Raw genomic sequence first — 23,290 nt, 5'->3', positions numbered from 1 at the left:
GCGACAAAGAATAACCTTAATAATATTGTTTGTATATATAATGTGTTAATATTGTTTCTATAGTAATATAAACATTTTATATAATAATACTGTTTTTAATATTGTGTTTTAGTCAATAACAGAAAAGTGCATCAAATTGCCTGAAATTCAAAACATTTTTTCATCCTTATTTAAACTATAAACATTTTTTTGAGCTGCGAGAGCCATTTGATACTGAAAAAGAAGAAAAATACCTAATAATATTGAATTCAATTTGACAATAACAATATATAAAACACTTTAACCTACAATACAAAAATGGATAACACAATTTATGCTGATTTTTTTTTTTTTTTTAATAAATCAAAATGAGGAAGTCAGGATTAATGTTTTGCAGTGCAGAACTTCACTACACGTTTTAAAATGAAGCCAGGAACGTGTCCAACTATTTAAAAAAGGCTTCACTACACAACTTAAAATGAAGTCAAGAACTGTCCAACTATCAAAAAAGGCTTCACCACAGGTCTTAAAATGAAGCCAGGAACTCATCCAACTAGGGGGGAAAAAGGCTTCACCATACGTGTTAAAATGAAGTCAAGAACTGTCCAACTATGAAAAAGAGGCTTCACCAAAGCTCTTAAAATAAAGTCAGACACGCGTCCAACTAAAAAAACAAAAAGGCTTCATTACACATCTTAAAATGAAGCCAGGAACTCATCCAACTGTCAAAAAATAGGCTTCACTACACAGCTTCAAATGAAGCCAGGAACTCGTCCAACTGTCAAAAAGAGGCTTCACTACACAGCTTCAAATGAAGCCAGGAACTCATCAAACTATTAAAAAAAGGCTTCATTCCACATCTTAAAATGAAGCCAGGAACTTAATGAAGTAGTAAAAAAAGGCTTCACTACACAACTTAAAATGAAGTCAAGAACTGTCCAACTATCAAAAAAAGGCTTCACCGCAGGTCTTAAAATGAAGCCAGGAACTCGTCCAACTGTCAAAAAGAGGCTTCACTACACAGCTTCAAATGAAGCCAGGAACTCGTCCAACTATTAAAAAAAGGCTTCATTCCACATCTTAAAATGAAGCCAGGAACTTAATCAACTAGAACTGTCCAACTATCAAAGAGGCTTCCCCAAAGCTCTTAAAATAAAGTCAGACACCAGTCCAATTAAAAAAAACTAAAATGCTTCACTACACATCTTAAAATGAAGCCAGGAACTCATCCAACTGTCAAAAAAAAGGCTTCACTCCACGTCTTGAAATGAAGCCAGGAACTCGTCCAACTGTCAAAAAGAGGCTTCACTGCACAGCTTCAAATGAAGCCAGGAACTCGGCCAACTATCATAAAAGGCTTCGCTACAGGTCTTAAAATGAAGCCAGGAACTCGTCCAACTAGGGGGGAAAAAGGCTTCACCATACGTGTTAAAATGAAGTCAAGAACTGTCCAACTATGAAAAAGAGGCTTCACCAAAGCTCTTAAAATAAAGTCAGACACGCGTCCAACTAAAAAAACAAAAAGGCTTCATTACACATCTTAAAATGAAGCCAGGAACTCATCCAACTGTCAAAAAATAGGCTTCACTACACAGCTTCAAATGAAGCCAGGAACTCGTCCAACTGTCAAAAAGAGGCTTCACTACACAGCTTCAAATGAAGCCAGGAACTCATCAAACTATTAAAAAAAGGCTTCATTCCACATCTTAAAATGAAGCCAGGAACTTAATGAAGTAGTAAAAAAAAGGCTTCACTACACAACTTAAAATGAAGTCAAGAACTGTCCAACTATCAAAAAAAGGCTTCACCGCAGGTCTTAAAATGAAGCCAGGAACTCGTCCAACTGTCAAAAAGAGGCTTCACTACACAGCTTCAAATGAAGCCAGGAACTCGTCCAACTATTAAAAAAAGGCTTCATTCCACATCTTAAAATGAAGCCAGGAACTTAATCAACTAGAACTGTCCAACTATCAAAGAGGCTTCCCCAAAGCTCTTAAAATAAAGTCAGACACCAGTCCAATTAAAAAAAACTAAAATGCTTCACTACACATCTTAAAATGAAGCCAGGAACTCATCCAACTGTCAAAAAAAAGGCTTCACTCCACGTCTTGAAATGAAGCCAGGAACTCGTCCAACTGTCAAAAAGAGGCTTCACTGCACAGCTTCAAATGAAGCCAGGAACTCGGCCAACTATCATAAAAGGCTTCGCTACAGGTCTTAAAATGAAGCCAGGAACTCGTCCAACTTTTTTTTTTTTTTTTTTTTAAAGGCTTCACTACATGTCTTAAAATGAAGTCAGGATTAACATTTTGCAGTGTGAAGATTTTCAAAGAGGGGTTAGAAGCATGATACTGATAAAGCAAGGACCGTGTTACCGGAACGTTAGTTTCCCTATTTGATGTCATGAGATGGTGTCCCTAAAGAAGTGTCCTGTGAGAGATAAACAGGGGACTCCCACAGACCACACGCGTCATTCATTTGGGAACACTCTGGATGAAATTGCCAAGGAAGTTTCGCCACAATTAGCACGTTTTTTTCCTGGACACGAGAGGGTTAGACGTTACGTAAAGCAGCTGACCCGCCAGAGAGAGCACGACCACAGCAGATGGAAAATAGCGAGGCACTGAGTCAGAGGAAGAGAATGCAAATGGAGCAAAGCGTCGTAATTACGGGCGTCACCTGACAAACGGCTCGCGGTTCATGTTGGGCCCGATCACCTCCATGCTGCTGGTGTACACCAGACTGCAGATGTTGTTCTCCACGCAGGCGCGGATCACGTTCTCGGTTCCTGACAAGAGACAGAGAAAACACCCCGGATGAAAATCAGAACCCTTTTATGACTTTCCTTCTGTCACATCAGACTTTGTCTGCAAAAGTGGCCATGCACGTCCAAAAGGTGCCAGATGATAGGATAGGATAGGTCTTTGTGGTCATTGCACAAGTACAACGAAACTTTGTTTGGTCTGACATAATCACTTCTCTAGAACAGACGAGCAGAGCTTATTAGGAATAGGAGTGGCTCAGCAGGTGGAGCGGCAGTCCAGAAACTTGAGGGGTTCCTGGTTCGATTTTAGCATCTGCCGTCCTCGTTGCTGCTCTTGTGCCCTTGGGCAAGACACTGGTGTAAATGTAGATTACCACCACCACATGTGAGGGTATGGGTTTCCCACTGTAAGGCCCTTTGAGACAATCGTGAATAAGTGCTGTGTAAATATCATTCATTCAGTCTTTCATAATAAATAGAAAAGGAAACATTTAATAGATAATGATGCTGTAGTGCATATGTATCAAACTCAAGGCCCAGGGACCAAATCTGGCCCGTCCTCATTTAACTTGGCCCATCATGTCATTCATTGTGTTCCGCCACATCATTTAATGTTGCCTACAATGTCATTTAATGTGGCCTGCAATGTCATTCAATGTGGTCCGCCACGTCATTTTAAATGGCCTGCGATGTCATTTAATGTGGCCCGCCACATCATTTAATGTAGTCCATCACATTATTTAACGTGACCCGCCACGTCATTTAAAGTGGTTCGTCACATCATTTAAAGTGGCCCGCCACGTCATTTAAAGTGGCCTGCAATGTCATTCAATGTGGTCCGCCACGTCATTAAATGGCCTGCGATGTCATTTAACGTGGCCCGCCACATCATTTAATTTGATCCGCCACGTCATTTATTGTGGTCCGCCACGTCATTTATTGTGGTCCACCACGTCATTTAACGTGGCCCGCCACGTCACTTAATTTGGTCCGCCACATCATTTATTGTGGTCCGCCACATCATTTAATGTGGTCGGACACATCATTTAATGTGGTCCGCCATATCATTTCACTTGGTCCACCACATCATTTAAAGTGGCCCGCCACGTCATTTAATATGGTCCGCCACATCATTTAACGTGGTCCATCACCTCCTTAAAGTTGGCCGCCACGTCATTTAATATGGTCCGCCACCTCATGAAAGTGGCCCGCCACATCATTTCATATGGTCCGGCACGTAATTTCAAATGGTCCGCCACCTCTTTAAAGTGGCCCGCCCCATCATTTCATTTGGTCCGCCATGTCAATTATTGTGGTCCGACACATCATTTAATGTGGTCTGCCATATCATTCCATATGGTCCGCCACGTAATTTAATGTGGTCCGCCACGTCATTTAATATGGTCTGCCACATCATTTAATGTGGTCCGCCACCTCATGAAAGTGGCCCGCCACATCATTTCATATGGTCCGTCACCTCAGTAAAGTGGCCCAACACGACATTTATTATGGTCCGCCACATCATTTCATATAGTCCGCCACGTCATTGAATGTGGCCGCCATGTCATTTAATTTGGTCCGCCACATCAATTATTGTCGTCCGCCACGTCATTTAACGTGGTCGGACACGTCATTTAATGTGGTCCGCCATGTCATTTCATATGGTCCGCCACGTCATTTAATGTGGCCGTCGCATAATTTAAGGTGGCCCGACACGTCATTTCATATGGTCCGCCACGTCATTTAACGTCGCCACGTCATTTAATGTGGTCTGCCACATCATTAAAGTGGTCCGCCACGTCATTTAGCTGGCCTACCATGTCATTCAATGTGGTCCGCCACATCATTTACCTGGCCTACCACGTCATTCAATGTGGTCTGCCACATTATCAAAGTGGTCCGCCACGTCATTTAAGTGGCCTGCCATGTCATTCAATGTGGTCCGCCACGTCATTAAATGGCCTGCGATGTCATTTAACTTGGCCCGCCACATCATTTAATTTGATCCGCCACGTCATTTATTGTGGTCCGCCACGTCATTTATTGTGGTCCACCACGTCATTTAATGTGGCCCGCCACGTCACTTAATTTGGTCCGCCACATCATTTATTGTGGTCCGCCACATCATTTAATGTGGTCGGACACATCATTTAATGTGGTCCGCCATGTCATTTCACTTGGTCCACCACATCATTTAAAGTGGCCCGCCACGTCATTTAATATGGTCCGCCACATCATTTAACGTGGTCCATCACCTCCTTAAAGTTGGCCGCCACGTCATTTAATATGGTCCGCCACCTCATGAAAGTGGCCCGCCACATCATTTCATATGGTCCGGCACGTAATTTCAAATGGTCCGCCACCTCTTTAAAGTGGCCCGCCCCATCATTTCATTTGGTCCGCCATGTCAATTATTGTGGTCCGACACATCATTTAATGTGGTCTGCCATATCATTCCATATGGTCCGCCACGTAATTTAATGTGGTCCGCCACGTCATTTAATATGGTCTGCCACATCATTTAATGTGGTCCGCCACCTCATGAAAGTGGCCCGCCACATCATTTCATATGGTCCGTCACCTCATTAAAGTGGCCCAACACGACATTTATTATGGTCCGCCACATCATTTCATATAGTCCGCCACGTCATTGAATGTGGCCGCCATGTCATTTAATTTGGTCCGCCACATCAATTATTGTCGTCCGCCACGTCATTTAACGTGGTCGGACACGTCATTTAATGTGGTCCGCCATGTCATTTCATATGGTCCGCCACGTCATTTAATGTGGCCGTCACATAATTTAAAGTGGCCCGACACGTCATTTCATATGGTCCGCCACGTCATTTAATGTGGTCTGCCACATCATTAAAGTGGTCCGCCACGTCATTTAGCTGGCCTACCATGTCATTCAATGTGGTCCGCCACATCATTTACCTGGCCTACCACGTCATTCAATGTGGTCTGCCACATCATCAAAGTGGTCCGCCACGTCATTTAAGTGGCCTGCCATGTCATTCAATGTGGTCCGCCACGTCATTAAATGGCCTGCGATGTCATTTAACGTGGCCCGCCACATCATTTAATTTGATCCGCCACGTCATTTATTGTGGTCCGCCACGTCATTTATTGTGGTCCACCACGTCATTTAATGTGGCCCGCCACGTCACTTAATTTGGTCCGCCACATCATTTATTGTGGTCCGCCACATCATTTAATGTGGTCGGACACATCATTTAATGTGGTCCGCCATGTCATTTCACTTGGTCCACCACATCATTTAAAGTGGCCCGCCACGTCATTTAATATGGTCCGCCACATCATTTAACGTGGTCCATCACCTCCTTAAAGTTGGCCGCCACGTCATTTAATATGGTCCGCCACCTCATGAAAGTGGCCCGCCACATCATTTCATATGGTCCGGCACGTAATTTCAAATGGTCCGCCACCTCTTTAAAGTGGCCCGCCCCATCATTTCATTTGGTCCGCCATGTCAATTATTGTGGTCCGCCACATCATTTAATGTGGTCCGACACATCATTTAATGTGGTCTGCCATATCATTCCATATGGTCCGCCACGTAATTTAATGTGGTCCGCCACGTCATTTAATATGGTCTGCCACATCATTTAATGTGGTCCGCCACCTCATGAAAGTGGCCCGCCACATCATTTCATATGGTCCGTCACCTCATTAAAGTGGCCCAACACGACATTTATTATGGTCCGCCACATCATTTCATATAGTCCGCCACGTCATTGAATGTGGCCGCCATGTCATTTAATTTGGTCCGCCACATCAATTATTGTCGTCCGCCACGTCATTTAACGTGGTCGGACACGTCATTTAATGTGGTCCGCCATGTCATTTCATATGGTCCGCCACGTCATTTAATGTGGCCGTCACATAATTTAAAGTGGCCCGACACGTCATTTCATATGGTCCGCCACGTCATTTAATGTGGTCTGCCACATCATTAAAGTGGTCCGCCACGTCATTTAGCTGGCCTACCATGTCATTCAATGTGGTCCGCCACATCATTTACCTGGCCTACCACGTCATTCAATGTGGTCTGCCACATCATCAAAGTGGTCCGCCACGTCATTTAAGTGGCCTGCCATGTCATTCAATGTGGTCCGCCACGTCATTAAATGGCCTGCGATGTCATTTAACGTGGCCCGCCACATCATTTAATTTGATCCGCCACGTCATTTATTGTGGTCCGCCACGTCATTTATTGTGGTCCACCACGTCATTTAACGTGGCCCGCCACGTCACTTAATTTGGTCCGCCACATCATTTATTGTGGTCCGCCACATCATTTAATGTGGTCGGACACATCATTTAATGTGGTCCGCCATGTCATTTCACTTGGTCCACCACATCATTTAAAGTGGCCCGCCACGTCATTTAATATGGTCCGCCACATCATTTAACGTGGTCCATCACCTCCTTAAAGTTGGCCGCCACGTCATTTAATATGGTCCGCCACCTCATGAAAGTGGCCCGCCACATCATTTCATATGGTCCGGCACGTAATTTCAAATGGTCCGCCACCTCTTTAAAGTGGCCCGCCCCATCATTTCATTTGGTCCGCCATATCAATTATTGTGGTCCGCCACATCATTTAATGTGGTCCGACACATCATTTAATGTGGTCTGCCATATCATTCCATATGGTCCGCCACGTAATTTAATGTGGTCCGCCACGTCATTTAATATGGTCTGCCACATCATTTAATGTGGTCCGCCACCTCATGAAAGTGGCCCGCCACATCATTTCATATGGTCCGTCACCTCATTAAAGTGGCCCAACACGACATTTATTATGGTCCGCCACATCATTTCATATAGTCCGCCACGTCATTGAATGTGGCCGCCATGTCATTTAATTTGGTCCGCCACATCAATTATTGTCGTCCGCCACGTCATTTAACGTGGTCGGACACGTCATTTATTGTGGTCCGCCACGTCATTTATTGTGGTCCACCACGTCATTTAATGTGGCCCGCCACGTCACTTAATTTGGTCCGCCACATCATTTATTGTGGTCCGCCACATCATTTAATGTGGTCGGACACATCATTTAATGTGGTCCGCCATGTCATTTCAATTGGTCCACCACATCATTTAAAGTGGCCCGCCACGTCATTTAATATGGTCCGCCACATCATTTAACGTGGTCCATCACCTCCTTAAAGTTGGCCGCCACGTCATTTAATATGGTCCGCCACCTCATGAAAGTGGCCCGCCACATAATTTCATATGGTCCGGCACGTAATTTCAATTGGTCCGCCACCTCTTTAAAGTGGCCCGCCCCATCATTTCATTTGGTCCGCCATGTCAATTATTGTGGTCCGCCACATCATTTAATGTGGTCCGACACATCATTTAATGTGGTCTGCTATATCATTCCATATGGTCCGCCACGTAATTTAATGTGGTCTGCCACATCATTTAATGTGGTCCGCCACCTCATGAAAGTGGCCCGCCACATCATTTCATATGGTCCGTCACCTCATTAAAGTGGCCCAACACGACATTTATTATGGTCCGCCACATCATTTCATATAGTCCGCCACGTCATTGAATGTGGCCGCCATGTCATTTAATTTGGTCCGCCACATCAATTATTGTCGTCCGCCACGTCATTTAACGTGGTCGGACACGTCATTTAATGTGGTCCGCCATGTCATTTCATATGGTCCGCCACGTCATTTAATGTGGCCGTCACATAATTTAAAGTGGCCCGACACGTCATTTCATATGGTCCGCCACGTCATTTAACGTCGCCACGTCATTTAATGTGGTCTGCCACATCATTAAAGTGGTCCGCCACGTCATTTAGCTGGCCTACCATGTCATTCAATGTGGTCCGCCACATCATTTACCTGGCCTACCACGTCATTCAATGTGGTCTGCCATATCATTCCATATGGTCCGCCACGTAATTTAATGTGGTCCGCCACATCATTTAATATGGTCTGCCACATCATTTAATGTGGTCCGCCACCTCATGAAAGTGGCCCGCCACATCATTTCATATGGTCCGTCACCTCATTAAAGTGGCCCAACACAACATTTATTATGGTCCGCCACATCATTTCATATAGTCCGCCACGTCATTGAATGTGGCCGCCATGTCATTTAATTTGGTCCGCCACATCAATTATTGTCGTCCGCCACGTCATTTAACGTGGTCGGACACGTCATTTAATGTGGTCCGCCACGTCATTTAATGTGGCCGTCACATAATTTAAAGTGGCCCGACACGTCATTTCATATGGTCCGCCACGTCATTTAACGTCGCCACGTCATTTAATGTGGTCTGCCACATCATTAAAGTGGTCCGCCACGTCATTTAGCTGGCCTACCATGTCATTCAATGTGGTCCGCCACATCATTTACCTGGCCTACCACGTCATTCAATGTGGTCTGCCACATCATCAAAGTGGTCCGCCACGTCATTTAAGTGGCCTGCCATGTCATTCAATGTGGTCTGCCACATAATTGATTATTATAATAACTTATTATAGATGATATATTTGACTTTTATATTGATTCATGGGGGGTGCATATGCCCATTGTCCAGGGTGTAGTGTTGTTGTGTCTACAGGGCTGGAGCTGCTCTGCAGGCAGTGCAAGCAAAGTTCAACTCCCAGGTGTTGTTGAAGGAAGGAGGGAGTTCAGAGCGTCCATCACTGAGGTGTCCTCGGGGATGTTTTCAGAACAGCCTTCTTCTGTTTTGAGCAGCGTCAAGGCCATTCGAGGGATTCAAATCATAGATTAGGATTGTTGTTTTTCCAAGTGAGCAGACATTTCCATGGCTCTCATATCCAATTTTTGCATTTGAATAAGCCTCTCCATGATGTGATCCAACTAATGATTCAGTTCACAAATCGCCAGTCTGTGATCCCACAGCTCGACTCATGCCTTCCATTGCCATGAACAGCCCAATCAGCAGATGCCCCGCGATCACGGTTCCAAATAGGTAGACGTCTTCCACGTCCTCGACGGAGAGCACTGAGAGGCACATGATTCTCCATTTCTCCCTGGAGTCTCTCACGTACCCCGCAGGAATTGTTCCATCAGGGCAGACATTAAATTGTCAATAAATACTTACATTAGTATGTTATTATTTACTACCATATGTTTTAATATTGATTCATTTTACATGTATTATTTGTTAGAATATTTACATTATCATGCATAAATTTTAAATGAATATTCAAATTCAATTTACCGATGACTATGAATAGATACAAACACATTTCTTTATAATCATTTGCTAGTATCTATACTAATTTATTATTTTTCTTTTAAGCAATCATTTATTTTCACAAAATCTACATGCATAATAGGGGTGTGAATCTTTGTGCACCTAATAGAGATGCGCGGTTTGCGGGCACAACCGCGGAGTCCGCGGATTATCCGCGGATCGGGCGGATGAAATTTAAAAACATAAGATTTTATCCGCGTGCGGGTCGGGTCGGGCGGATCAATTAGCTATTTTTATTTTATTTATTTATTTTTTTTGCGGGTGGCAGTTAAACCAATTCGGAAATATATATACATAGTTAAATGTTGTTACCCACATACGAAAAACGAGCAGGCACCTGCTGCACATGCCACAACAGAAGAAAAAAAAAGAAAAGAGATGGACACTTTTACGGAGCGGAGAAGGGACGCCTCGCCGGGGTCCGGGACCGAGGCCCCTTCCCCCGAGAGGGCCCCACCGGGAGCCGTAGCTGAGGCGATCCGCGAGAAGGGCCCGACGCACGTCCAGGGTCACTACCGCGCCCACCGCACCGACAACCCGCCTCGTCCGCCTTCGCCGCGGCCGACGTCACGCGCAGCAGGTAAGCAGCTTACCTGCCCGCCACCCCCGTGGCCGGGGGCTCGTAACATGGGTCACTCCGCGCGCTCCGCCCGCGCAGCTTACCTGCCCGCCACCCCTGTTGCCGGGGGCGCGTAACAGGGGTCACTCCGCGCGGCTCCCATATGATTGCGCACTGGTGTGCGTCTGGGTCGTGACAGCGTGGCACGCGAAAGACTGTACTGCATTGGATCAGTCTCCTTTCTTTAACAGGCAAAAGCTTTATAACCTCACCATACCTGCCAACTTTTGAAATCAGAAAAACCTAGTAGCCAGGGTCCAAGGGCCGCAGGCCCCGGTAGGTCCAGGACAAAGTCCTGGTGGAGGGTTCAGGGCTTCGCCCCCCGACGCAAAATGATTATTAGCATTCAGACAGGTTAAAATGTTGCTAAAACCATCACTTTTCTATCAGTCACAGTGACTTTTCAAAACAAAAATATTACAGCAAAAATCATATGGGTTGATTGACATGTTTATTCTGTAAGCTAACTTCAATAGTTTGAAATTATTTTGACAGTTAATGCCAGTTATCCTGTCAACCTTTCACAAGACTTCAATTTGTTAATTGAAAGTATAAACAGTATAAACACTTTTTACAGTAAACAAATGGTAAAACAGTACTAAACAATTCCATAAAAAAAAAAATTGGTGTCATTATTAACTTTCTGTCCAAGCTTGTATAATCTACTGCCTTGTTCAATTGTAAAAAATATTCTGTGCCTAAAATTCACATTTCTATCACAATTATCATACTGTAAACATGGTAAGCTAACTTCATTAAAATTAATAGTCCTGTCAATAGCATGGAATTACAATTCAAATGTAGTTTTTTTGTAAGCCTTTCAAAAGAATTCAAAATATGAAAAATTAATGAAAATTAATTTAAGCCATCAGACACTTTGAAAAGTGGCACATCACATCTCTAATGTAATCATTTGAACTTTTCAACAGAAATAGCACTGCAAAAATATTAAGGACATACTTCTGTATTTTGGTAGTTATGCTGTCAACATTTAACAAGATTTCTTTAACTTGGACTTGAAAGCATAAATAGTATAAACACTTTTAACAGTATGTCGTGCTGTGAAATACAGCCGACAGGATTGCGCACCAAACACGAGGCAAGGCCAAAGCGCATGCAGGTGCAGGAGAAGAAAGGACTTCTTTCATTTAAGGTTTGTGATAAACCATCAAACTCATTCGTTAAAAGGACTCTATAGTAATATAAAGCGAATTTTTCTGGACATTATCATGCAAGAAAAGTTTATTTTTGGGACCGCGATCACCGCGTAATGATTTTCAAAGGTTGCATTACAAACATGTAACTGTCCCATGTGATCAGCCAGTGCGATTGGAAGTCCATGCTCAATTATTGCCTCCGTAAATAAAACTTCGGCATTTAATCACATCCAAAGAATCTGTTTGGGCGACGAAAAACGTTGAAAGTTTTCCACTTGTATCGCTAGCAACGGCATTAGACTTGTGTTTTTTTGTCCCAACGTGGTCTTTTACATCGCTAATTCCTCCGTGTCCGATCGAAAAATCTTGTCTGCACAAGGTGCAATTCGCGTAGTTTTCACCCTTTTTTTTTTAAATTAATGAAAAACCGTATTTTTTATCACTGCACCCGTAACCCGGAATTGGTTGATGAAAACCGTACGAATTACGGGAAAACCGGAGTAGTTGGCAGGTGCCTCACTAATGCCTTGCATCGTCTATATTAGATATACCGGGCGGATGGCGGGCGGATGCAGTTCTGATCAAACGTTACATCGGGTGGATGGCGGATGGTTGACGACTTTCTGATGCGGTTGCGGATGAAATATTTGCCTATCCGCGCATCTCTAGCACCTAACGATTCGATTCGATTCAAATTCCTGGGATAAAGATTCAATTCGAAATCGATTGTCAATTCAACACAATTCTGGATTCAAACCGATTCTTTCAATTTATTATTCGGTCTAATAATTATAATAAAACCTTGTCAAAACAGGTTAGAACAGCTCCTTATGCTTGCATGGATATGGCCTAAAAATGTCTTTAGAAAAATAGATTCCTATGAAAAAAAAAGAAAATACTTATGAATTTATCTATACATTTTTGAAAATTAAAAAGAATAAGAATCATGAATCTATTATATTGATTTAACCCCTCCAAAATACATTTTTTATTCAGCAATCTGTTTTTTAATAGAACATTTCATAGAGTGTAAAAAGCCCAGAGAATTGACAGCAGATTTACAGATGTGATATAAAGCAATAATTCCCAACCACGTCAAATATAGCTGGAAATTTTCCAATTCCACTTATTTACCAAAATCCTTATTTCTATCCAGGCGTGTCCCTCTAGGAGTCGCTGGGGTGGCTGGAGCCTATTCTATTTCATTATTATTATGTAATCAATATTTAATGAATGACGGGCAAAAGACAAATACTCTTTCACTGGAGGGCAGAATTGAATTGCATTACCTTACACCAAGTGAAATATGTGCAATGGCTCAATAAGGCTGGAGGCTGCAGAGGAACATGCTGGAACGTTCTTCGACAGACTTAACGAGGGGCTGAGGGGATGACACCCAAGTGCAAATATTCCAACCACGCAAACAAAAATGGACCTAAACCACGCCCTCACCTGGCAAACATTCGCCATGGAGACGTGTCTTTGACAGAAAAGGGTTGCGACGTTGCAGTGGGTACAGGCTACGTCCTGGACTGCCAGATGTTAAATTATTTGGTTCGTTCGCCAGGTTCACAAACATTCCTGCAGCCTGGAGAGATATCTGCTGCCTTCAGGTGCCTCTTTGCCGGAAAACAGTCGATTCGTGTTTATACGGGAAGCGGTCACCAGGTGTGAATAATAGTTGAGGAACAAATGTTCCAAAGAAATGATGTAAAAAAACTGATAGACCTTTCCTCATGCCAAGAATGACATCATTGCTAAGGCGGTCATGATATTGTTGATGTTGTAAAGGGTGTCAAACTTGTTTTCATTGAGGGCCACGTTGCAGTTTTGGCTGCCCTCAGAGGGCCGACCCCTTGTAACATTAGTAAAATAAACATACATTTATAAGGATTAGCCACATGATTACCTGCATTTGATTAGTAAATGTATATTTTACCTATACTGAAAGAAAAATAAATCTGTGGATAGAGATGCTACCTCAGTAGAAACATTTAAGTCCCATCTCAAAACTCATTTGTATACTCTAGCCTTTGAATAGCCCCCCTTTTTTTAGACCAGTTGATCTGCCGTTTCTTTTCTTTTCTCCTCTGCTCCCCCCTATCCCTTGTGGAGGGGAAGACACACAGATCCGGTGGCCATGGATGGGGTGCTGGCTGTCCGGGGTCGGGACCCGGGGTGGACCGCTCGCCTGTATATTGGTTGGGAACATCTCTGCGCTGCTGACCCGTCTCCGCTCGGGATGGTTTCCTGCTGACCCCACTGTGGACTGGACTCTTACTGTTATGCTGGATCCACTATGGACTGGACTCTCACAATATTATGTTAGACCCACTCGACATCCATTGCATTCGGTCTCCCTAGAGGGGGGGGGGGGTTACCCACATATGCGGTCCTCTCCAAGGTTTCTCATAGTCATTCACATCGACGTCCCACTGGGGTGAGTTTTTCCTTGCCCTTATGTGGGCTATACCGAGGATGTCGTTGTGGCTTGTGCAGCCCTTTGAGACACTTGTGATTTAGGGCTATATAAATAAACATTGATTGATTGATTGATTGATTTTGCGGTCCAAAAAATAGCAGAATTTTACCATAAATATACAGTAAAATTGTAACACTATTTTACTGTAAAATTCTGGTGATTGAGCTGACAAATATGGTTGCTGTTTTCACAGTGTATTATTGTAAATGTAAAAATGCTACCACCGTTTTTTTCCTACGGTAGGATTCTGAAGACCGAGCTGTTTTAAAAAAAAAAAAATATTGTCATGTGTACAGTGTAAAATTTGATGGATAACTTGCTGTGAAATCATAAGGCTATAAGTAGATATCTACATCTGTTTTTACCTCAAAAATGTTTCGAATGTAATCCATCCATCCATTTTCTACCGCTTGTCTCTTTTTGGGGTCGCAGAGCCTATCTCAGCTGCATTCGGGCGGAAGGCGGGGTACACCCAGGACAAGTCGCCACCTCATCGCAGGGCCAACACAGATAGACAGACAACATTCACACTCACATTCACACACTAGGGCCAATTTTAGTGTTGCCAATCAACCTATCCCCAGGTGCATGTCTTTGGAGGTGGGAGGAAGCCGGAGTACCCGGAGGGAACCCACGCAGTCACGGGGAAAACATGCAAACTCCACACAGAAAGATCCCGAGCCCGGGATTGAACTCAGGACTACTCAGAATCTTCGTATTGTGAGGCATATGCACTAACCCCTGTTCTACCATGCTGCCCAAAAAAAAAAAAGTGTAATTGGTTTTAAAAATGTCTTGACATGTTTTGGTGTTGGATTGACTGTTTGCAATAAAAATGTCTCCTTTCAACACTCTGTCAACCGCCCTTCATTTCTGATTAACTTCTATGTCATCATACTTACTAATGAGTCACAGTAACAATCTAAATGTTATGTTATCACTGCACCTTAATCGTAATCTGAACACGGAAGTGAATCACCACCCACCTGAACAATGCACGGATCAGACGTTTGCTGCACTGATGTCGCCTTTTCTCAAAGCGAAAAAGAGTCTTTTCTAGAACCTGATATATCCATAAGTTAGACGATATATATGTATGTATATATATATATATATAAATATATATATATATATATATATATATATATATATATATATATATATATATATATATATATATATATATATATATATATGTCTTGATAAGGTTATCCAAAAAATAGTGCTCGATACCGTAGTAGAGCGCAATATATGTATGTGTGGGGAAAAAAAATCACAAGTCTATTTCATCTCTACAGGCCTGTTTCATGAGGGGGGTACCCTCAATCGTCAGGAGATTTTAATGGGAGCATTCGCATACCATGGTTTATATAGGGCACAGAGTGGGTGGGTACAGGCTGGCCTAGGGGCGTGGTGATTGGTTCATGTGTTACCTAGGAGGTGTTTCCGTCTATGGCGGCATGTTGTTACAATTTCGCTGCGCTTGTTGAGGGATGACAGGTCTGGACGGTAGATAATAAACAGTTTCTCTTTCAAGCATAGGTTGCATCTTTTATTACCACTATTGTAAGGTGTGCTGGATGCAAGAATTTCCCATGTTATTGAATATTCAACATTATTGTCTTTGAGGTCCCAAATGTGTTTGCTGAGTTCTGTGGTATTTCGCAGGTTTTTGTTCCTGAAAGAAGCCTTGTGGTTGTTCCATCTGGTTTTGAATTCACCCTCGGTTAATCCTACATATGTGTCGGATGTGTTAATGTCCTTGCGTATTACCTTAGATTGGTAGACAACTGATGTTTGTAAGCATCCCCCTATGCTTGAAAGAGAAACTGTTTATTATCTACCGTCCAGACCTGTCATCCCTCAACAAGCGCAGAGAAATTGTAACAACATGCCGCCATAGACGGAAACACCTCCTAGGTAACACATGAACCAATCACCACGCCCCTAGGCCAGCCTGTACCCACCCACTCTGTGCACCTATATAAACCATGGTATGCGAATGCTCCCATTAAAATCTCCTGACGATTGAGGGTACCCCCCTCATGAAACAGGCCTGTAGAGATGAAATAGTCTTGTGATTTTTTTTCCCCCACACATACATATACATATATATATATATATATATATATATATATTAGGGCAGTCAAACGATTAAAAATATTTAATCGCGATTAATCGTATTGTTCATAGTTAGCGCAAATTTTTTTGCAATTCATCACTTAAATATATACTTTTTTGTCATTAATAAGTGTACTCTTGAGAGATAATTTTTAAGTTTAAGTACAGTTTGTAGTATCGCATAATGTTTACATTTCAATACTTTTGCATGTAAGAAAAATGTATTTGTGTGATCCTGTATGACAATATATTATCTGTTGCATTATTAGATAGATAACGTTTAAAAGATAAATAATTGCATGCAGTACATGTCTTTTTCCCCTTTCAAAATAAAAAAAAAGAAAGAACGATAAACTACTTTATTGATGCATATTATTTCCAGGCTTTCACGGGCCATTCAAAATGATGTGGCGGGCCAGATCTGGCCCCCGGGCCTTGAGTTGGACACCTGTGATCTTGTTGGATCACTTTGGAGTCTTTTTCATCTTTTTTACGTGCCCACTGAAGCCTGAGGGGGCGGTGACGAGCAAGCATGAAAAAGCGACGACCTCAGTGTGCAAATGTTCGATGAATGACGTCTTATATGTCTTTTTAGCGTCCCTATGAGAACACGTATTGTGTGTACACTTTAATGTTCATGCGTATTACGTCATCACTGCTTTTGCATTAAAATTAGAGTTAGATCATATGGTTCTTTTCAGGGCCGATACCGATTATTAGTAGTCAAGGAGGCCGATAACCGATATTTTGAGCCGATATTCATTTGCAGTAAAAGTTATCTAAACCTGAATAGTAAATGTCAGTAAACAGCTGGACAAAGATTTAAGCTGTTTTTTAACATTATTTTTTAGGGAACGTGGGACCAGTAGCCACTAGGGTTGTACGGTATACCGGTACTAGTATAGTAGCGCAATACTAATGAATCATATTCGGTACTATACTGCCTCTAAAAAGTACCAGTCTCCGCCCCCTTTTTTTTTAATGGGCATGACGGCGCGTTACGACATTGCAGGTTTTATGAGCAGAGGAGCATGTTCGGCAGCGCACAATCACAGAGTACTTACAAGCAGACACAGTGTGTGGACAGAAGTACACAAACATTAGCTATGTGATGCTACATGCTAACATTACACTTAACATCATGCTAAGTTAGCTTAATCGCTAAAAAAAACAAAAAAAACAATCAAACTTCCAACTCCCTTGCCTGTCGCTGAATATATTTTAAGATGCGTAGGGAAGCCTGCTCTCTTTGTTTAAAAGTTTTATTAGGTGTTAATGACCAGCATTAAAATAATTATTTTTATTAAAGATATACAGTATAACACTGATTCCCAACAACTGTGCCGCAACATTTTAGTGCGCTGTATGACATCAATGTGTGCCACTGAACTTCCAATGACTAAAACTTTGAAATATTTATGATCTTTGCTCATATTTCTACAGTATGCGGAACAATTCAATGTTCTTCCACCAGATGGCGTTCACGCACAAAAGAAAACATGTTTGTACAAGTTGCAATTAAAGGAAATGATGATTTTGAAAAACATGTAAAAAAAAACAAAAAACGTCCAAGTTTCATACAGTTAACTTTATAAATCTTGTTTAAAGACGTGTAGCGAAGCCTCTTTTTTCCCCCTGCAACAGGACCTCGGCGCCTCACCTTTCACGTTGACGGCGTAGATGAGGTCCTCGGGGACTTTGTGCCAGACGTCCACCAGGCCGGCGGCGTGGATGATGACGTCGGCGCCGCGGCTGGCCGCCAGCACGCTTTGGTAGTCGGTGATGTCGCCCTGAATGACCGTCACCTTGGTGCGATCTGCGGGGAGGAAGCGGACAAAAGTCAAGCGGTGATGATTGATGCGACAGAAACATAATTTCCTGTCACGTGGGTGCAGTGGTGAGGTTCCGCCCCTCAGCAGTGTAGTCCTCCAACACCAGCTTGAACACTAAAAGCAGTTTTATCGCAAACGCGTCCTTGAACTTTCCCCAAAGATAACCACTGCACATCTTTATCATTTATGACTGTTAGTACCTGCTTTGACTTTATTGTTAGTTGTTACATTTGATCAGGTTTTACACAATATTGTCATTTGTGTTTTTGTTTATCTGTTGTTATTACGTTTGTTATTATGTTAATACGAGATATTGTTTTATTATTGTTACATGTTTGTATTGTTAGGTGTTATTACATTTGATAAGTTATAAAGTTATATTATTACGTGTTATTAATATGTAAGGCTGAAACGACGCGTCGACGTAGTCGACGTCATCGGTTACGTAAATACGTCGACGCCGTTTTTGTGCGTCGGCGCGTCGCATATTTACGTCACACTACTTTACTGTCATGGCGGAGCGCAAAGCAGACGATGCGAGCGAGGGGAAAAAAACACGCCAAAAGTCGTCAAAAGTGTGGGAGTATTTCAATAAACGGCCTAATAATGTTGTTGTATGCACACTGTGTCGAGCGGAAATGGCCTATCATAGCAGCACAACGGCTATGAACGAACATTTGAAAAGAAAACCCCCGACAGCGTTCTTGCCATCACCATCAACAAGTCAATCGTCCGCGTGCGTATACGTTGTCATCATTACACAAAAACATGAATGTGTCATTTGTATCTGCGTTGTAAATTCATAAACTAAAGCACCGTTTCGCTCTGAGAGGCGCGTTTGGCGTGCCTGTTCAGTGTTTACAAAGACGCGCTCCTCTTTAACGCTGTGGAGAGGCGGCGGCGGCGAGCGAGCGGCGAGGCGGGGCGCGCCGGGAGCGACGCCGCAATCGTGCCCAGGTGCGCGATCCGCGCAGTTGGAAGAGAAAAGACTTTGTGTAAAATTAAAAGATTGTAAACCTGGCAAAGCCGTCTGGCGTTCAGTCTGTCGGTCCTGAAAGAACCCCACGGCACAAGACGTGTCACAAATGCTAACGTTAATTAGTTGTGCAAATACCTTTTACAACATTAACAGTTACATATACTATGTACAAACGAACAATTAACTTTCACTTTAATCATACTATCATTGTTGTGTTTTTAAGCAAAATAAGCAATACTTTTACTTTTGTTGAAATGTTTACACTGTACACTTTTTTGTATTGGATGTTTAGCTTTATTTTTGCACATTTTAGCAAATAAGCAATACTTTTACTTTTGTTGAAATGTTTACACTTGTTACAGAATATTTCCGTTTTGCACTTTTTTGTATTGGATGTTTATCTTTATTTTTGCACATTTTAAAGCAAAATAAGCAATACTTTTACTTTTGAAATGCTTATACTATTCCAGAATATTAAGATTTGCACTGGATGTTTACTTTTATATTTGCACATTAAAAAGCAAATAAGCTACTTTTAATTTTGTTAAATGTTAAAAGTTTTAAATGTTTACATTGTTACAGAATATTTTGTCATGTTGTTGTCAATGTTGACTGAGTGGCCATACTTTTTTTTTTGTAAATAAAAGCCATGCCTTTTGAAAAAACTGGCCTACATTTATTTTTTCCTCTTCATTTTAAATAAAAAAAAAAATCGGTAAAAGGAAAAATAATCTATAGATTAATCGAAAAAAATAATCTATAGATTAACCGATTAATCGAAAAAATAATCTATAGATTAATCGATAGAAAAATAATCGTTAGCTGCAGCCCTATTAATATGTGTTTATTATTACATATTTTAGTTTTATTTTAAGTGTTATTGTGTTTGAGAAGTTATGTTCTATTTTACTTGTTATTATTACATGTTTTTGTTTTATTGTGGAATTATGTTTGATATGAGATAGGCTCCAGCACCTCCCGCGACCCAAAAAGGGACAAGCGGTAGGAAATGGATGGATGGAAGTTATGTTCTATCACTACGTGTTTTGTTAATTATTACGGTACATGTTCAATTACGTGTTTTTGTTTGTTGCCAGGAAGTTGTGTTATTATGTGTAAACGTGTTTTATTACGTGTTTTAGTATGTTGTTAGGGGTTATTATTACGTTCGATAAGTTACGTTAATGTGTGTTGTCGTGTTTTATTATTACGTGTTTTGCTGTGTTGTTAGGGTTATTACGTTTGATAAGTTGTGTTATGTGTTATCATGCTTTATTACTACGTGTTTTGGTGTGTTGTTGGGGGTTATTACGTTTGTAAAGTTATGTGTTATCGTGTTTTATTATTACGTGTTTTGGTTAGTTGTTGGGGTTATTATTACGTTTGATAAATTATGTTTATGTATTTTTGTCTCATCATTAGCTATTACTTTTACATTTGATGAGTCATTATGTTACATTATGTTATTGTGGTACTATTAAGTACTTTTGTTATGTTAGGTCTTATTGCGTTTTAAGGGCTATTATGTTATATTATCACGTTATTATTTTGTGTTGTTTATAAAGGTTTGATACGTTATTACGTGTTATGTGATTTTGTTTCATTGTTAGGTGTTATGTTTGATAAGTTATGTTCTCCGCGACCCCGAAGGGAATAAGCGGTAGAAAATGGATGGATGTTCTATTATTACGTGTTATTTTGTTTTATTATTACGTGTTTATTACATGTTTTTGTTTTCTTGTGAGGTGTTACATTGAAAAGTTATTATTTTCTATAGTTACATGTTAGTGTGTTATTACAGGTTTAGGGTTTATTGTCAGATGTAATCATTAGATTTGATAAGTTGTTACAGGTTTATTACTTTGTTCTATTGTTAGAGGTTATGTTTAATGAGTTTTTACATTATATTATAACGTGTTATTTTGTTATTACATGTTTTTCTCTGTTAGATACGGTAATATGTTCTATTACGTATTACATGTTTATTACTTGTTTTTATTATGTTACGTGTTACACCATTTTATATTTTTTTACATTCTGTTATTAAGTGTTGTAGTGTTTTATTGTGTATTCATTACATATTTTAGTTTGTTAGGCGTTATCACGTTGGCCAAGTTATGTTCTATTATGAGTTATTGTTTTGTTACTACATGCTTATTACGTGTTATCATGTTTTCTAAGTTATCATGCTCTATCATTACGTTTTATTGTGTTAGCACTAGAGATGTCCGATAATATCGGACTGCCGATATTATCGGCCGATAAATGCTTTAAAATGTAATATCGGAAATTATCGGTATCGGTTTCAAAAAGTAGAATTTATGACTTTTTAACATGCCGCTGTACGGAGTGGTACACGGACGTAGGGAGAAGTACAGAGCGCCAATAAATCTTAAAAGGCACTGCCTTTGCGTGCCGGCCTAATTACATTAATATCTACGGCTTTTCACACACACAAGTGAATGCCATGCATACTTGGTCAACAGCCATACAGGTCACACTGAGGGTGGCCGTATAAACAACTTTAACACTGTTACAAATATGTGCCACACTGTGAACCCACACCAAACAAGAATGACAAACACATTTCGGGAGAACGTCCGCACCGTAACACAACAGAACAAATACCCAGAATCCCTTGCAGCACTAACTCTTCCGGGACGCTACAATATACACCCCCCACCTCCCCCAACCCTGCCCACTTCATCCTCCTCATGCTCTCTCAGGGAGAGCATGTCCCAAATTCCAAGCTGCTGTTTTGAGGCATGTTAAAAAAAATAATGGACTTTGTGACTTCAATAATAAAAATATGGCAGTGCCATGTTGGCATTTTTTTCCCATAACTTGAGTTGATTTATTTTGGAAAACCTTGGTACATTGTTTAATGCATCCAGCGGGGCATCACAACAAAATTAGGCATAATAATGTGTTAATTCCACGACTGCATGAATCGGTAGCGGTTGATATCGGAATCGGTAATTAAGAGTTGGACAATATCGGAATATCTGCAAAAAAGCCATTATCGGACATCTCTAGTTAGCACGTTTGAGAGTTTTTAGTGTATTGTTAGGCGTTATTAAGTTTCACCATTACGTGTTTACTCTAAGATTGTGCTTTTTTCCCACAGAACATTTTTAGGGATGTAAATATTGGATTTTTTACCATAAGTATGTGAAACGTGAGATGTCAGTAGGACGATAACACATCCTGAGGCTACTCACAACCACTAGGGGGCGTAAGAGCAAGAATTCGGTCTTTGGGGGTTGCTATTATTGGCTATGGTCTCATAGTCCTCCATTGTCTATCGAAGGAATGTGCTCCTGTCTTCATTTGAGTGTCAAATTGTGTCTCTCGGTAACAGTCAGTCCAGGGCCAAGCCTTTTCTGTGCCTCATCGAGGTGCCCACGGCGCCTGAGGGGCCGTACGACGTGTTTGCCAACACACAATGACGGCTGAACAAAGCGGAATGAAAACATCTTGTTCACTCACGCAGCTGGCTTACCGGACTTAGGTCGGCCCCCGTTGCCGGGCAACAAAACATGCCTTTGACACAAGTGGCAGAGGGTGACAGGCCACAATTCCATGTCATTCGCACCGGGAAAAGGAAATGCATGGGAGTGGGACATCCTGGAGAGGATCTGCGCACAGTCACCACTCCACATGGAATACGACTGTTTTTTTTTTTTTTTTTACAGTTCACACTTACTTACACAGCTGGACAAGTGTGTCAAAATAATAGAAACAATAATTAGCATTTATTGTTGAACACCGTTATCATCTTATTATCTCTTTGACAGGAGGTGCCAAGAAGAATTAATCAATCAATCAATCAATCAATGTGTATTTATATAGCCCTAAATCACAAGTGTCTCAAAGGGCTGCACAAGCCACAACGACATCCTCGGTACAAAGCCCACATAAGGGCAAGGAAAAACTCACCCCAGTGGGACGTCGACGTGAATGACTATGAGAAACCTTCATGCCATCCAACTATCTTTGCAGGATTCAAGTTGCTTGTCAAAAGGGTAAAAGGTCACTGATTTAAAAAAAAAGCTCTAAGGGAGCGTCTGCAAAGTGC

The 23,290-nt window shown here is 41.5% G+C and overlaps 1 protein-coding gene across 1 annotated transcript in view; it reads right to left on the bottom strand.

The window, feature by feature from the left end:
- hsd3b7 (hydroxy-delta-5-steroid dehydrogenase, 3 beta- and steroid delta-isomerase) overlaps positions 1–23,290 on the bottom strand; it is a 43,362-nt gene that overhangs the window by 12,127 nt on the left and 7,945 nt on the right. Inside the window, exons 2-3 of the mRNA XM_061981350.1 lie at positions 18,062–18,217; positions 2,659–2,767 (exon numbers count right to left, since the gene is read on the bottom strand). Of these exons, the coding sequence (XP_061837334.1) occupies positions 2,659–2,767; positions 18,062–18,217 (265 nt within the window). The remainder of the gene's footprint in view (positions 1–2,658; positions 2,768–18,061; positions 18,218–23,290) is intronic.

This window comes from Nerophis lumbriciformis, linkage group LG24 (genome assembly GCF_033978685.3).
Source record: "Nerophis lumbriciformis linkage group LG24, RoL_Nlum_v2.1, whole genome shotgun sequence".
Lineage (NCBI taxonomy): Eukaryota > Metazoa > Chordata > Actinopteri > Syngnathiformes > Syngnathidae > Nerophis > Nerophis lumbriciformis.
This window is presented reverse-complemented; position numbering and strand designations above follow the sequence as displayed.